The sequence below is a fragment of the Gossypium hirsutum genome, chromosome A12, assembly GCF_007990345.1.
Source record: "Gossypium hirsutum isolate 1008001.06 chromosome A12, Gossypium_hirsutum_v2.1, whole genome shotgun sequence".
NCBI lineage: Eukaryota > Viridiplantae > Streptophyta > Magnoliopsida > Malvales > Malvaceae > Gossypium > Gossypium hirsutum.
Genome location: NC_053435.1, coordinates 3,667,755 through 3,682,891, shown reverse-complemented (window position 1 = coordinate 3,682,891; position 15,137 = coordinate 3,667,755). Strand labels below are relative to the sequence as shown.

At 32.5% G+C, this 15,137-nt stretch overlaps 1 protein-coding gene and 1 long non-coding RNA gene across 2 annotated transcripts; one reads left to right on the top strand and one right to left on the bottom strand.

The window, feature by feature from the left end:
• LOC107939490 (uncharacterized) lies at nt 1-10,966 on the bottom strand. Its single transcript, XR_001695131.2, has 3 exons — nt 10,955-10,966; nt 697-705; nt 1-328 (listed from the first exon to the last, which is right to left on the bottom strand). It is a non-coding gene; the product is annotated as an uncharacterized lncRNA (long non-coding RNA).
• Nucleotides 10,967-13,387: 2,421 nt separating this feature from the next.
• On the top strand, nt 13,388-14,988 carry LOC107931754 (CCG-binding protein 1). Its single transcript, XM_016863687.2, has 3 exons — nt 13,388-13,781; nt 13,863-13,936; nt 14,454-14,988. Exons 1-3 carry the CDS (start codon nt 13,550-13,552, stop codon nt 14,772-14,774), a joined length of 627 nt encoding a protein of 208 aa, XP_016719176.1. The 5' UTR covers nt 13,388-13,549; the 3' UTR covers nt 14,775-14,988.
• The last annotated feature ends 149 nt before the right edge of the window (nt 14,989-15,137 follow it).

The window sequence follows — 15,137 nt, the reverse complement described above, 5'->3', positions numbered from 1 at the left end:
GCTAAAGCATTGGTACTCGACTTTATTTCTACGCCCTGATTGTTATAGGCCAATTTTGGGCCGTTTACAAATTACCCAGACCCATTACAATCAAACCGAGAGGCCCAATCATTAAACCCCAAAACCCAATTACAGAAGCCCAAAACCCCAACAACCCAATACCTAAACCCACTAACCCATCAAAAACCCAACAGCCCAATTACCCCTAACTTTAATCAGCTCTCAACCGAAACCCTAACCACCCTTTTGACCGGCCACTTGCCTCTGCCATCTGACCACCGTTTCTTTCCCATCACTGCTGTCAGCCCCATGCCACCGTTCAACCACCCTGCAAGGACAAAAAGAACACGCAACAGCAAAAGGAAGGAAACAACTTGTAAAAATTATAAGCTATAAAAGCCATGAAAACAAATGTAAATGGGTCGGCAGTTAAAACACAAAAAAATAAGAAAACATTCGATCCCAGGGCAAAACTAGCAATCCAATCAGTATTCAAATGCAAGAATAGCGTTCAGGCAAACAAAAAACCAAAAATCGAAGAATCAAAAAGTGGAAAACCTAAGGTGATTCGATTTTCTTTTAGCTACTGTTTTAGGATTATTTTTGCACAAACATATATAAAAAAAATCACCAAATATATAAGAGTATAATATGAAAAATATAAAAATAAAAAAACAAAAAAAGGGAAAATTTTACCTTTCCGGCCTGCGAAGGTCCGTCGACCGGACGATGGCCGGCCTATGGCCGGTAGCCCCCCTCTCTCCTCTCCCCCCTCTTTTTTTTTCTTCTCCTGCTACAAAATGAAAAATTTTCAAAAAAATTTGGCTTTTATAGGGACCAAAATGCACCGTTTTGGTCCCCTCTTCTTTTAAACAAAAACTACGTCGTTTTGGCCCTGGGTCGGGTCGACCCGACCCGCTCCAGCTAGGATCCGCGTGTTTTTTAAGGGAGGGGTTATTTCCGCGTTTAACCCCTCCGCTTTTTTGATGTTTTGTAATTAAATCTTTCATGTTTTTAATTTGGCCCCATAATCCTTCGTGGTTTTCAATTTAGCCCCCACCGATACGCTGCGTTTTGAGGGGAAGGAATTATTGTCGTTTTGGTCCCTTCACGTTTTTCGCGTGTTCTAATAAGTCCTCTCCTCTTTACTTTCTTTTAAAATTCGCCCAAAACTTTGATTTTAATTCAATTTTCGTCCCTTTTCATTTTATTTATTTATTTATTTATTTTATTTTCGTTTTTTTAATATTGTTAGTATTATTCCTAATATTATTAATACTACTATTTCTATTATTATTGTTATTATTAATATTCTGGTTATTAACATAATTATTTTTAATGTATTATTATTACTATTTTTAGTATTATTATTATATGTAATATTAGTATAGGTTTTATTATACATGTATGTATATGTATAGTATTATCTTAATTATTTTATTTTAATATTATTATTGTATTATATTTACCTTTTATATTGCATCATTATTTTTAGTATTACTATTATATATAATATTAATGAATATTTTTATCATATATGTATATACATGCTCTTTATATGTGGTAACATTATTATATTTACTATTATATTTACCATCTTTAAGATATTATTATTTATTACTTTATTTCCCTTACCTTACAATAATGTCATACTTTCTTTATACTTTTACTATTATTGTTATTAATATTATTTTTATTATTATTTTTTGTTTGTATATAATATTCATGCTATCATTATTATATTATTTTTACCATTATTAGTATCATTATTACTATCATTATCATTATTAGCATTATTGTGTGTCTTCATTATATATAAATTCTTCATGTCTATAGTATTGTCTTAACATTAATGTTTACTATATATGTTTACCCTTTATGCTATTATTAACCATTGTTTTATTTTTTAAAAGTATTAAGTTATATTTGTTTTTATATGTTCTTTTATTATTATTGTCATTATAAACTTATATATATTTTTTTATACATACATTTTTCAAAACTTTTTATATATATTATTATGTATATACTTCAACATTATTAGTGATATATATTTTTACTTACTTTATGTATATTTCAAATATTATATAGTAAATTTCTAATACTATTATCATTCATATATATATATATATTTCACGCACATACTCTTAATATCATTATTATACGCGTATACATATACATTCACCGTTTCCATTTCATGTTTAATTCTCGTATTACGTTTAATATCGCATACATCTTTATTGTTTGTAATATTATTGTCACACCTATATTTGCTTCAATATACTTCTAGATCTGTCTTCTATTTATTTTTATTTATTAATTTGCTTTGCATTATTTCGAAAATCTTATTCTTGTTTTTAATAAGTAAGACAATGCATCGATTTAACATTAAGCCATAGATTTCATCGCTATGTTGGATGGAATTTGTCGGCTCGTGTTAAAGACAGAACACCCTTCTAAAAAACCAAAAAACTAAAATTTCTCGTCTTTTCAATCAGTTCACGGTTAAATCTTATATTGAACTCGTATTTTTGAAAATCAAGACAACACGTGTTTTACAAGATACCAATTTTGGGCGTCGCGAGGGTGCTAATACCTTCTTCGCGCGTAACCAACTCCTGAACCCTAATTTTTCTCTGGCTTTTGATGTAGACCTAAACTCGGCCTTCTTTTTGTTTTTTTTAAAAAAGAAATCTAATAGGTGTCCGATCACACCTAGGAAAAAGGATCGGTGGCGACTCCCTCTTTATTTCAAAATCAAACTTCAGTTTTCAAGTTTTCACTAAATCGCCACAATTAGCGACCAAGTTAAAATTTTTACCTCGCTACACTGATTATCGAGGTAAGTTTGTATGAAATGTAATTGCTTTAATGTTTTTTAAATTGAATGATTATTATGTTGTTTTGATGTAAATGAATTAATATACAATGTATCAATGCTGTAACACCCCTAACCCGTTTCCGACAATGAAACAAGGTTAGGAACATTATCGGACTTATAACTCAATCATTCAAACTTGTCATATACAATTCTCATTCAAATAAAAAACCACTCTAATTCATTCATATAGTCCCTAATACGAGCCTTCAAGGCCCTAAATAGTCGTTGAAAGTGGTTCGGGACTACACTGAGCACTCAATGAATTTTTATGAAAATATGAAAACTTTTCAAAGTGCAGGGGTCACACGCTCGTGTGGACAGGGGACACGCCCGTGTGACTAAGGGACACGCCCGTGCTATAGGCCTTGTCCGACCCCGTGTAACTCTCTGAGTTGGGTCACACGGCCAGACCACACGCCCGTGTGCCAGCCATGTACCCTTCGAAATGGCCTCACACGCACATGTGCCAGGCCGTGCGCAAATTGGAGGGTATACTAACTTGTGCCACTCGGCCAAGCCACACGCCCGTGTGCTAGACCATGTGGAGCTAGTGACTTAATTTCTAAATAGTATCAAAGGACACACGGCCGTGTCACCTAGCCATGTGTCATACACGGCCAAGACACACGCCCGTGTCGACAAAAATAGGCTATCTTCCAAGCCATTTTCCTCACCCAAAGTGGTGCCAACCTAAATACGACAATTTGCATATTATCATGACATAATTAGGCATTCAAAGCCAACCAATATCAAGCTTATAACATGTTATAATATCACATATCATCATAATACATATATCAATGTGACAAGACCATTTAGTTATATATATACATAACAACATGTATCAAACAAATCAAACCAAATGGCTAAATACTTGACCAAATCAAATAAGACCAAAATTATAAACCATCAGTACCAAAAATAGCCGATAGATGGTATGATGAAATCTCCGAAAACTTTCAACTCGAACGAGCTTTCGATATCTAAAAATCATGGAAAAATAAATAGAGTAAGCAATTAAGCTTAATAAGTTCGCAACTTAAAAATAAAGTTCACCGTTTCAATTTATAAGTGCAACCCATTTAAGTCAATCCGACGTGTCTTGGCCTTAGCCTAAACAACAATAACCTCTCAAGGTTAAATAACACATTATCAACCCAATTTACCTCAAAACATCATAACATAAGTATCCACTACTTACGTGCAATTATAATTCCAACCCTACCCGTATCTGTCGCTGGAATAGAGTACGAGGCATTATCGAGAAGCACGAAACACTTATAGATAATTTAAATACATTTTCATAACAACTTGTCTCGATTTCATACTATTTCGTATTTAAGCTTTATTCACTAAAGTCTTTGAAATATCATCTTTATGCAAATAACACACATGAGGTACATAATTCCGTAGTTATAAATGAACACATTTATCAAACATATTCCATGTTTTTATATATATATATCATAGTCTCAAATTTACATGTATCAATTACCATCACTTCCTCGTATTTCAGACAAATACGTGTAACAATTCATAAATATGCAATTCACTAACTCTTCCTGCCAATCACGATTTAAATTGCCAAATCACCTATTGAGCCCAATTTCAATGTACACTAAAATCTATCATATAAATTTGGATGTACGTATTCATCAATAAATTCCATGTACAGATATCATCATCTCTTATTTCCACATACATTTACTTTCCACATTCATGAATTCAAATAGCATATACAAGACATACCAATGTATTTCAGGTACGTTTTCATGATATTTCATTTCGAACTCAGATTATTTCATACTAGAAGTTTTCTCATTAACTCATTTGGAATACCAATTCATACGGATAATACACTCAAGGCGTAGAAATATATAATCACAAATGAACTTATTCATCAATCGGGTTTTATGCCCATGTCTCATCAATTCGTATTTCTTTATGTCACATAATTCCATGTAATACTTACCAAACTTTTTCAAATTAGTGAACATCTTACGGAATTGGTCTGCACCGGTATGCACTGAATTTCACTGACAATCACTGATGCCATAGCATAGCTATGGTCTTTTCACTAGAATGCCATAGCTCAGCTATGGTCTTACATTTTATACACATATCACACCGATGTCTTATCCTAGATATGGTCTTACACAGAAATCACTTGTCACTTGTAGCCGAAGCTATCACTATTCATTGATCAGGTAGCCGGAGCTACCATTTTTCACTAATCAAGTAGCCGATGATCAGGTAGCCGAAGCTACCACTTTTCATTGATCAGGTAGTCGAAGCTACCACTTTTTACTTGCCATTTGTCCTTGATCAGATAAGTGTAGCTGAAGCTATCACTTATCACTTTCATTTGTCTTTGATCAGATAAGTGTAGCCGAAGCTATCACTTATCACTTTCACTTTTCCTTGATCAAATAAGTGTAACCGAAGCTATCACTTATCACTTTCATTTGTCCTTGATCAGATAAGTGTAGCCGAAGCTATCACTTATCACTTTCACTTGTCATTGATCAGATAAGTGTAGCCGAAGCTATCACTTATCACTTGTTGCCATGGTCCAACCATGGTCTTTTCCTTCAATTCATCTTGTCACTGAATTGTAATGCTCAATTTGATCATTTATTCAATTTTCATCTTTTTACATTATTCGCGATTTTATCATCAATACATATAAAATAACACATCATGAAATCCATAAAATTAACAAATGGTCACTAAAATTTGGTTATACAAACTCACAAGTACGATTTTTGTATTATAACGATATTCATAATTTCATAATAAATATTCCAAATAAAACATTATATCATTTCTAATTCAACATTTATCGATTATAATCGGGCATGTGATCAAGTCATTCATATATATATATTTACTTTTCCTCCTCCTCCTCTCCATCCACATCCTTAGTATAAATAACACACTTGTAAGTAACATCATCCATAATTTTCACTATTTACTTATGTGAATATTCAAACTGTCCATCCGTGTCATAGTCACTAAATCATTTTTATCTTGAGCTACAGAACTTGAAATTATGATCCATAAATTTTCCCAGAAACTAGACTCATATGTTTTCTTTCCATAAAAATTTCATAATTTTTGGTTGGGCCAATTAATACAGTTTATTCATTGAAGTCTCCCCTGTTCTGCTGTCTGACAGTTCCGACCCTTCTTCACTAAAAATTAATTATCTTCTCGTATAGAATTCAAATGATCTCCTCGTTTGTTTCTCTTGAAAATAGACTCATTCAGGATTATAAACATATAAATTTAAGCCCCTAATTGTTTTTATCCAATTTTTGATGATTTTTCAAATTCAGAACAGGGGAACCCGAAATCATTCTGACCTTGTCTCACAAAATTTATCATATCTCATGATTTACAATTCCATTGCTTACATAATTTCTTCTATAAGAAACTAGACTCAATAAGCTTTAATTTCATATTTTATTCATCCTCTAATTGCATTTCTACAATTTTTGGTGATTTTTCAAAGTTAGACTACTGCTACTGTCCAAAACAGTTTTAGTGCAAAGTGTTGATTTCCATTTTTCCCCAAATTTTACAATTCATACAATTCAGTCCTTACTCAATTAACCCCTCAATTAAGATAATTTTCTCAATTAATACTTTTCCTAGACATTAGAAGTTATTTCATAACTATTGAAATTCAGAATTTCCACATGAAACTTTAACTTCAAACTCTTTTACAATTAGGTCCTAAACATTCACTTTCTATTCAATTCTTTCAATAAAATGAGCATATAAACAATTTAAAGCTCTAATTCCATGCCAAATCATCATATAGTTCCAGCACATATTCATAGCAACTTTCAATTTCTTTCATAGAATTAAAAACTAATGAATTCAACAAGTGGACCTAGTTGTAAAAGTCACAAAAACACAAAAATTTCAAGAAATAATCAAGAATTGAACTTAATTGAAGTAAAAATATGAAAAACCAGCTTGAAGGAACTCTTCCATGGTGTTTTTGCTGATGAGAATGCAGAAAAATAAAGAGAAATCTAGATAATTCCACTTTAGTCCTAGCTTTATTAAGTAAATTTTACAATTTTCCAATTTTGCCCTTAATTCTCCTTATTTTCTTGCTGATTTCATGCCTTGCCGTCCAGCCCAAAGAGACCTTGGGTCTATTTTCCTTTTAAACCCTCTTTCTTTTATTATTTAAGCTATTTAATCATTTCTCACAATTTTGCATTTGATACAATTTAGTCTTTTTTGTTCAATTAACTATCAGAACTTTAAAATTTCTTGACGAAACTTTAATACTAACTTATTAACGCTCCATAAATATTTATAAAAATATTTATGGCTCGATTTAAAATTCCCGAGGTCTTAATACCTCGTTTTTTGATTCTAATTATTTTAATATTTATTTTTAGTACGCTGTTCACTATTTTAAATTTTTTTTCCTAACTTCACATTTAACTTATACTCACTATATTAATAATATTTCCTACTCATTTGTCGGATTTAGTGATCTCAAATCACTGTTCTGACACCACTGAAAATTAGGCTGTTACAAGCAATTTTAATTGAAGCAATTTATCGTTCTTTTATTCTTCACATACCCATTTAATCACAAATGAAGTAAGTGAAACAATGTATATCACAACTTAATTTAGCCCAAAAGTTTAACATATAATCATCAACCAAGTTAGCCATATAAACACATATATAAACCAAAAATCACATTTTCATGATCACAAGTATGTTTTCGTTTATGCATATACCATTACAATGCATAACATAAAAGTTTAACATGGTATAATCCAACCACACTTAGCCAAAGCCTAAGTACATATACATCAACCATGTTAGTCATGTAAATTCACCTATGAATCAATAATCACGGATGAACTCAACAACTAGTCAAGTTGCATAAACATGTAGCATCCATTTCATATACCAATATAGCATATAATACCATTTTCCCTGTAATTCATATCTATACCAATAATAGTTCGTATCAAACTCTTGTCATATCCTATCAGAATATTGCCCGTTGAACCATTTACCAAATTAGCCATGTATTCATATAAAAACCAAGAATCATGTATGAATTCATTAACTATTTAAATTCCATATACATGTAACATCTATACCATGTATTCATATATCATTCATAAACCATTTCCGTGTAATTTACATATATACCTGTGCTAGTTCGTATCGATTTCATGTAAACTCGTAACAGAATTATGTATGAATTTAATAATTATTAAATTCTATGTACATGTAACATATATACCATATATCCGTATATCATATATATACCATTTCCATGTAAATACTTGTACTAGTTTGTATAAAACTTGTAAAATCTCGTAATAATACTATGCCCGTTGAACCACTTAGAATATTGTAGGATACACGGGTAGTACACACGAAGTGTATTGAACGGTAATCTGTCAATTCTTATACATGTATGCTCATACAAGCGACAAACGGTAAGCTCATCCGAGCTGAATATCGGTAAGCTCATACGAGCTGAATATCGATAAGCTCATATGAGCTGTGGTGGGTCTACAACATATGCAAGATCTCGACCAAATTGGTAACCCTAATTACATTGTCATTTATATCCCACGAATTTTGAAGGTTACAACGGGGCTTGGTATTCTTCGTACAATATCGGTTATGTTTCAATAATTATACGAAATAATTAAACCATTCACATTCATGTATTTCAATTAAAGCATATAAATACGAAATTTAATTACACAAACTTACCTCGACGAGTTTACATAAATTCTAAGGCGATTAACCCGAGATTTTCTCTTTGTCTTGATCTAACTCCGTATGAGGTCTAACCGGATCTAAACAAATGAATTTAACTCAATTCAATACTAAACAAATTCAATTCAGTCCAACACATATTTTGGAAAAATTACCATTTTGTCCCTATACTTTTAATTCTTTGCAATTTAGTTCCTAGGCTCGTAAAATGAAATTCATTAAATTTCATCACACTCAACCTAGTCGAATATCTTATAAGCCTATAGCAGCCCTTAAATTTCATAATTTCACATATATAACATATAATTTTCATATTTCTCAATTTAATCTCTAATTGATAATTTCATAGAAAATTTCTTTACAAATGTTGTTTATCTAACAACAACCATTATTTTTCTCCCATTAGACTTTAAAACCTTAACATATTCATCAATAGCAAAATTTAAATACTTTCATATTTTCAAAATTAAATGCACAGGCTAGCTAGATCTAGTTGCAACGATCTTAAAAACATAAAAATCATTAAAAACGGAACTAAAAATCGTACCTAATTGGACAATAAAAGCTTGGACGAATGTTGCTCAACCAAATATGGCTTCTTTCCTCTTCAAAATCGGCTGAAGAAAGAAAGAAAGGATGAAAATTTTTCTTTCATTTATTACTTTTGTCTTATTATGCCTAAAGACCAAAATACCCTTTACATCATTTAATAATTACACCATTGCCAAGCCAACAACTTCCACTATCACATTTAATGGTTTAATTTCCATATAAGGACTTCCAATTTAAAGTTCTATAGCTATTTAACCCTTTTAGCTAATAGAACCCAATTTTTACACTTTACGCGATTTAGTCCTTTTTCACAAATTGAGCATACAAACGGTAAAATTTCTTAACGTAATTTTTATACCATAATTCTAACATGCTATAGACCATAAAATAATATTAAAATAAATTTTATGACCTCATATTTATGGTCCCGAAACCACTGTTCTGATTTCACTAAAAACGGGTCGTTACAAATGCTATGATGAATTGACGGATATTGAGTCCCGGTTGAACCTTAGAAATCATTAGGATACAAATGACATGTAATTAGAGATTTCATGTTTTGGGTGTTGGTCTTAAATGTCCTACCGATGGTTGAGGTCCTGCATTTATTGCGGATTCTCCACAACTCGTATGAGTAGCATCGTGTAGCTTACATTCCGACCCACAACTCGTGTGAGCAATGATGTAAAGGAAATGTTACGGTTATATGTAAAGGCACACTGTGTGTGAGTTTTCTCGAGTATCTGATGTAATTCTAGATGGTTCAACGGGCAAGAAAATGGAACGAAATGGTAAGTATGCAAATAGATTGAATCATGATTTAACGAAAGGATTGATGAACTAAATGATGTTGTACTTATATGGAAAATTACATATTTTATGAATGATTTCATTTATGTTATGGATGGACATACTAACTTGTGAGTTGGTGATGTTGTATAGGCTTACACTAAGCTTATGGCATTGGTATTGGTTTGTACTTATTCTATGAATTTTATTATAGAAATGGTAAGTTATGTTTTAAGTTTATACGAGCTTACTAAGCACTCGTTGCTTATGTAGTTTACTTTCATTGTTTTATAGATTATCGTAAGCTCGATTTGGTTGGAAGCTCGTCGGAGACCTATCACACTATCGAGTGATCATTTTGGTAGTTTTTGTGCATTTTGGCCAAGGTTATTAATGGCATGTATAGGATCTTTATGATGTATGTTTTGGTATGTTAAGTTATTGAAGTTGTGTTAGTTTGTTGCACTTTGATACCTCGCCAAATTATGTCATTTTAGTCACTTGTTAATGCTTGTAAATAAGGTTCTTATGGTATGTTTTGAATGGTTTGAAAATGGTTATGTGTGGTATGTTTTGGTACGTAGTTGGAATAGTTTATCATGTATGAAATGGGGCAATATTGACATGTTTTGATAGTTGTAGTTTTGGTATATTGTGGTGCATTTGAATGGCATATTGGTTAATTGAATTAGGGTCTTAAAATGGCATCTTTATGTATGTTTGGATTATGTTTAGGTCCTTTTAAAGTGTGCACAAATGGATTGAATGTTTATGCATGGTTAGGTTATGAAATGGCTTGATTTTAGGTGAATTTTGGGTTTATACGGCCTGAGACATAGGCTGTCACACGGTCGTGTGAGGCACACGGCTTGACGACATGGTCATGTGTCATCTGAGAATTTTCTTAGGGTTCAAGTCAGTGAATTACACGGTCTAACACATAGCTTGGCACACAACCGTGTAGGGCAACTCAGAGAGTTACACAGCCTGGCACACGAGCGTGTGACCCTACTCAGAGAGTTACACAGGTGAGGGTACAGGCTAGGACATGGCTGTGTATCCCTTGTTCGAAAGTTACATGACCTAGGGTGATTTCACACGGCCATGTGACCCCTGTTTTCAATTTTTGTTACTTTTTTCTACATTTTTTATTTGTTTCAAATTAATCCCAAATTGCTTCCAAGTTACTTTTAGGGCCTTGAGGGCTCAATTTAAGGACAAAATGCATGATAATGAATGGTTTATAATATATCTAAATTATTGAATGTTATGATGTTTAAAATTTTCCGATTGTACTGTAATACTCCATAACTCTAATCTGGCGATACAGACGGGTTATGGGTGTTACAGTAACCTACAAAAACTAAAAATTGGTCACTAAAAGTTACTAATGAGTTAGACCAGAAGATAAAAAGCACTATTGTAACACCTTATACCCGACCCGATCGTTGGGTCTGGGTCACAGTGTGTCACATTCATTGTTGGAGTAACTCCGATCAATTTAAATATGAATTTGCATAATCAATCACATAACCACAAGATATATAAGTGATCTGTACCATGAATAAACATTCATGGGTCTTATACGAGCTTACAGAAGCTCTAAGCTAACTCGCGATCGAACAAGGATCAAATCAAAAAGATTTAAAAACTTTGAGTTAATGTCACGACATGAGGGGGTTCCTCATCGCGACACAACATACTGACTTAGCCAAATGGCCTCCTCGTCATGAAAACAAAATTCACGTCGTCTAGAACTCGTCGCGATGACATATGTGATGTCGCAACGTCACATACTATTTGTACAATTTCTTACCAAAAACCTACATTTTTTACACAACACAGGCTAGGTCATATTCCTATCATATTTTTACCAAATGAACAATATTTACAAGCTTTTAATACATCCTAAACACACATATATGATATTCTAATAATCAATTTCATCCAACCATTCAAAATCAAAATCTCAATGGCATTCAATAATTTATATACATTAGTTTAACATCATTTCAAGCATAACTATACTTGCATACTGTTGGGAAATGTGCCCATATTGTAGTAAACATATAACTATTTTCTATTTATTTGAACGATAAATAAATAAAGTTAATTTCATATTTCACTACTATGTCATTTATACTTTTGTCTTTTATATTTTGCATGTATAGTGAAAATGTGACAAGCAAATATTAGCTTATTGATTGTCTAAGTTCAAACTCAAGATAAGTGGCATTGTAAGAACGTTTACATTACAAGAAAGATAATTTACTTCAGTAGATAATCTAACTAAATTTGTAATCCTGTAAAAGAATTGAAGTGAATATTTAATTCAAATACTGAGAAGGATTATTATGTAGCCTACAATTTTAATTGGAGAGATGGCTAGTCTTGGCTATTGGAGCATTTGACTCCACGAGTAGTAGCATAGATGTATTCATTGGTAGAATGATACATTGGACTAACCCAAGATGAATTAATTCAAAATCCATTTGTGAATTAATTCACTTGTGACGTTCATGGTGTGATTTACCTAAATCCTGAGTTAGTCATTAACCATTCATATACAACTCATGTGCTTTGATATAAGTGGAGGCTTATGCTCTAAAGATGAATGAGTCCATAGCCGGTATGTTGGATATATGACTTGTGTATGGCATGGCTTTACTAGCAAGCCAAAACGATGACCCCAAGATCATTAAAATTATCTTCGGAGATGACGGTTTGTTCATCAGTAGAGTCGGGTAAGGCAGCAATGACAAAAGAGGGGTGTTGGTTTAGAATGGGAAAGGGGGAAAGGGAGAAACAATTTCTGTTGAATGGAAAAAGGGGATTTTTTTTCTTTATTCTTCTTCTCCTACTGCTGCAAGTTAACAGGAATGTTGTAGAGGATGTCGTTTCCACGTGGGATGCCAACATGGTAAGTTAACGTGCCACCTCGGATTTTTGTTACATTTGTAATGGTAGTGACTGGTTTGTCATTTTTTGAAAGTTGAGTGACTGTTAGTGTAACTTATCCAAAATATAATATTATTTACTTATAATATTATTGAAATATATTATCATTTTGTGTTGATTCTACTTAATTAGATATTAAAGTATTTTTATATTAAATAAGTCGTTCAAAATTATTAAATTAAAGGTTATGTTGATTTGGAAATGTAAAATTTTATTTTTGATGTAATGGTTACTTTGATTCTTAATTAAGCTTATGCAAAAGCCAAAATTAATTTAAGAAGAAAATTAAGCTTATCCATCTACAAAAACAAGGGATCGGCTAGAAAAACAACGGATGAAGGGCCAAAATCCCAACAAGTGCAAAAGCCGTGGGCGGCTTAAGATCAAACCAGATCCAACGGCTACGATTCGCCTGTCATCCAAATATTCAAAAGCTCAATACAAAATATCCTAATCCCAATCATTCAAATAAAATATCTTTATTAGATTCTTATCCAGTTTGTTCCACTCCACTATAAATTTTGAAACGCATTGCCACACATTATCATCTTTACCAGCTAAACAAGAAAATTTCTGTGATTTTGGGCCACGATGATAAAGTCCATCCTCTTACGTACCTATTCTGCTCCTATCCTTGTGGAGGTTAAGGATATCCGCCGTTCGGGATTATCACCGTTGTCGAAAACGAGATTTGCTTCCACGATTCGCTGTTCTTCGAGCAACGACGCCTACATACCGAAGCTTGAGCCTTTTAGTAGAACAAAATTCGAGCGTGCTGTTAAAGACCCTCCCTTGATTGAGAAATCTGAGAACGATCTCGCTGGTACGTCAATTACTTGTATAACTTTTAAAAAAGAAATCAATAGTGATTTAGTATTTATTTTGGTAATTTCGTTATTTTCAGATTACTGTTCGACACTTGAAGGAGACGAATCTTATAGTTGCTGGAGAGCTTATTTCGAACTCAAAGATCTTGAGGTAAGCTTTTGATAGATTTAAATTTTAAATAATTGAGATATTGCACTTATTTGGATGGTAAGAAAATACAGGTGAAATATGTTAAGTCTAGAATCTATAGGTAGATTCTATGAATTCATTTAATTCTAAATTCAATTAAACTAATCTGGGAAGGTTTTAAAATCCATAATAATTCCAGTTTATTGATTAGATTATTGTGGTAAATTTACATAAATTATTGTTTTCCTAGTTTAGTTCATTTTCGTTTGATTTCGTAGAAAATAAATCAAAGTAGGAAAGAATAGTTAGTCTCTAGTGTTTTTATGCCATAATTACGAGGATCCAACTATGACTCTAGCAGTCAATTTTTGAAATTTGGTGATACTATGGGATATGATATATGTTCAAAACAGGTATAAATATATATATCGAAATTTTTTGGACGATTTTTGAAGGATTATATGGATGGTAGACATAGACATAGATATTTTAAGTTCAAGAAAACAGAGTCGGTAGTTAACTTTGCAATGCATGACAGAAAGAGGTAGCGAAAGAAGAGGTAGAGCAGTTGATTATACAAGCAGGGGGAGTTAAGTCACTGATTGGTTTCTTACATGGAATCGCATCCATCCACAACAATGGAAACAACAAAGGAATTTCAAGTAAGGCAAAGCCATTGCAGACTGAACATGAAGGTAAAAGATTCAGTCATATCCCAGATGGGTTGCCAAAATCTGCAGAAGAAATAGAGGAAGAAGAGAGAGCAAGAATGCTGGATTCCCCATTTACCAGAATGCTTAGAACCAAAGGCACACTTCCTGCCTGGTACTCTCCTGCACCTGACCACGAGACCAATTGATATAAATGTTATTATCATACATACACTAGCCTCCCCTTGTACATAAAATGTTTTGGGAGTTTGTAGAAATGGGTTTTCAAGTGGGATTGCTGTGGAGAAACTGTTGTTGAATGTGGGGTTTACCTGATTCCATTTTTGAAAATGACGGTGTTGCAAGTTTGTGTTTTGAATCTCTGTAATTCCATTACCTATTAATCACTGTTTTTGTTTCAAAGTTTTACTTGTACTACCACCATGATTTTGTTTATTGCAACCGAAATTTGAAAACATAATTAATTGTTAGTGTCTCGACTTTAGGAGGATGAATTCAAGCATCCCTAATATTACAGGGAAATTATCGAAATCAATATTGATTCATGATTT

What these genes read in the sequence shown, in the direction of transcription:
- LOC107931754 (XM_016863687.2), top strand. Translation starts at nt 13,550, where the DNA reads ATGATAAAGTCCATCCTCTTACGTACCTATTCTGCTCCTATCCTTGTG. An exon ending in ATCTGAGAACGATCTCGCTG is followed by an intron (nt 13,782 to 13,862) that starts GTACGTCAATTA and finishes CGTTATTTTCAG; the next exon opens with ATTACTGTTCGACACTTGAA. An exon ending in TCGAACTCAAAGATCTTGAG is followed by an intron (nt 13,937 to 14,453) that starts GTAAGCTTTTGA and finishes AATGCATGACAG; the next exon opens with AAAGAGGTAGCGAAAGAAGA.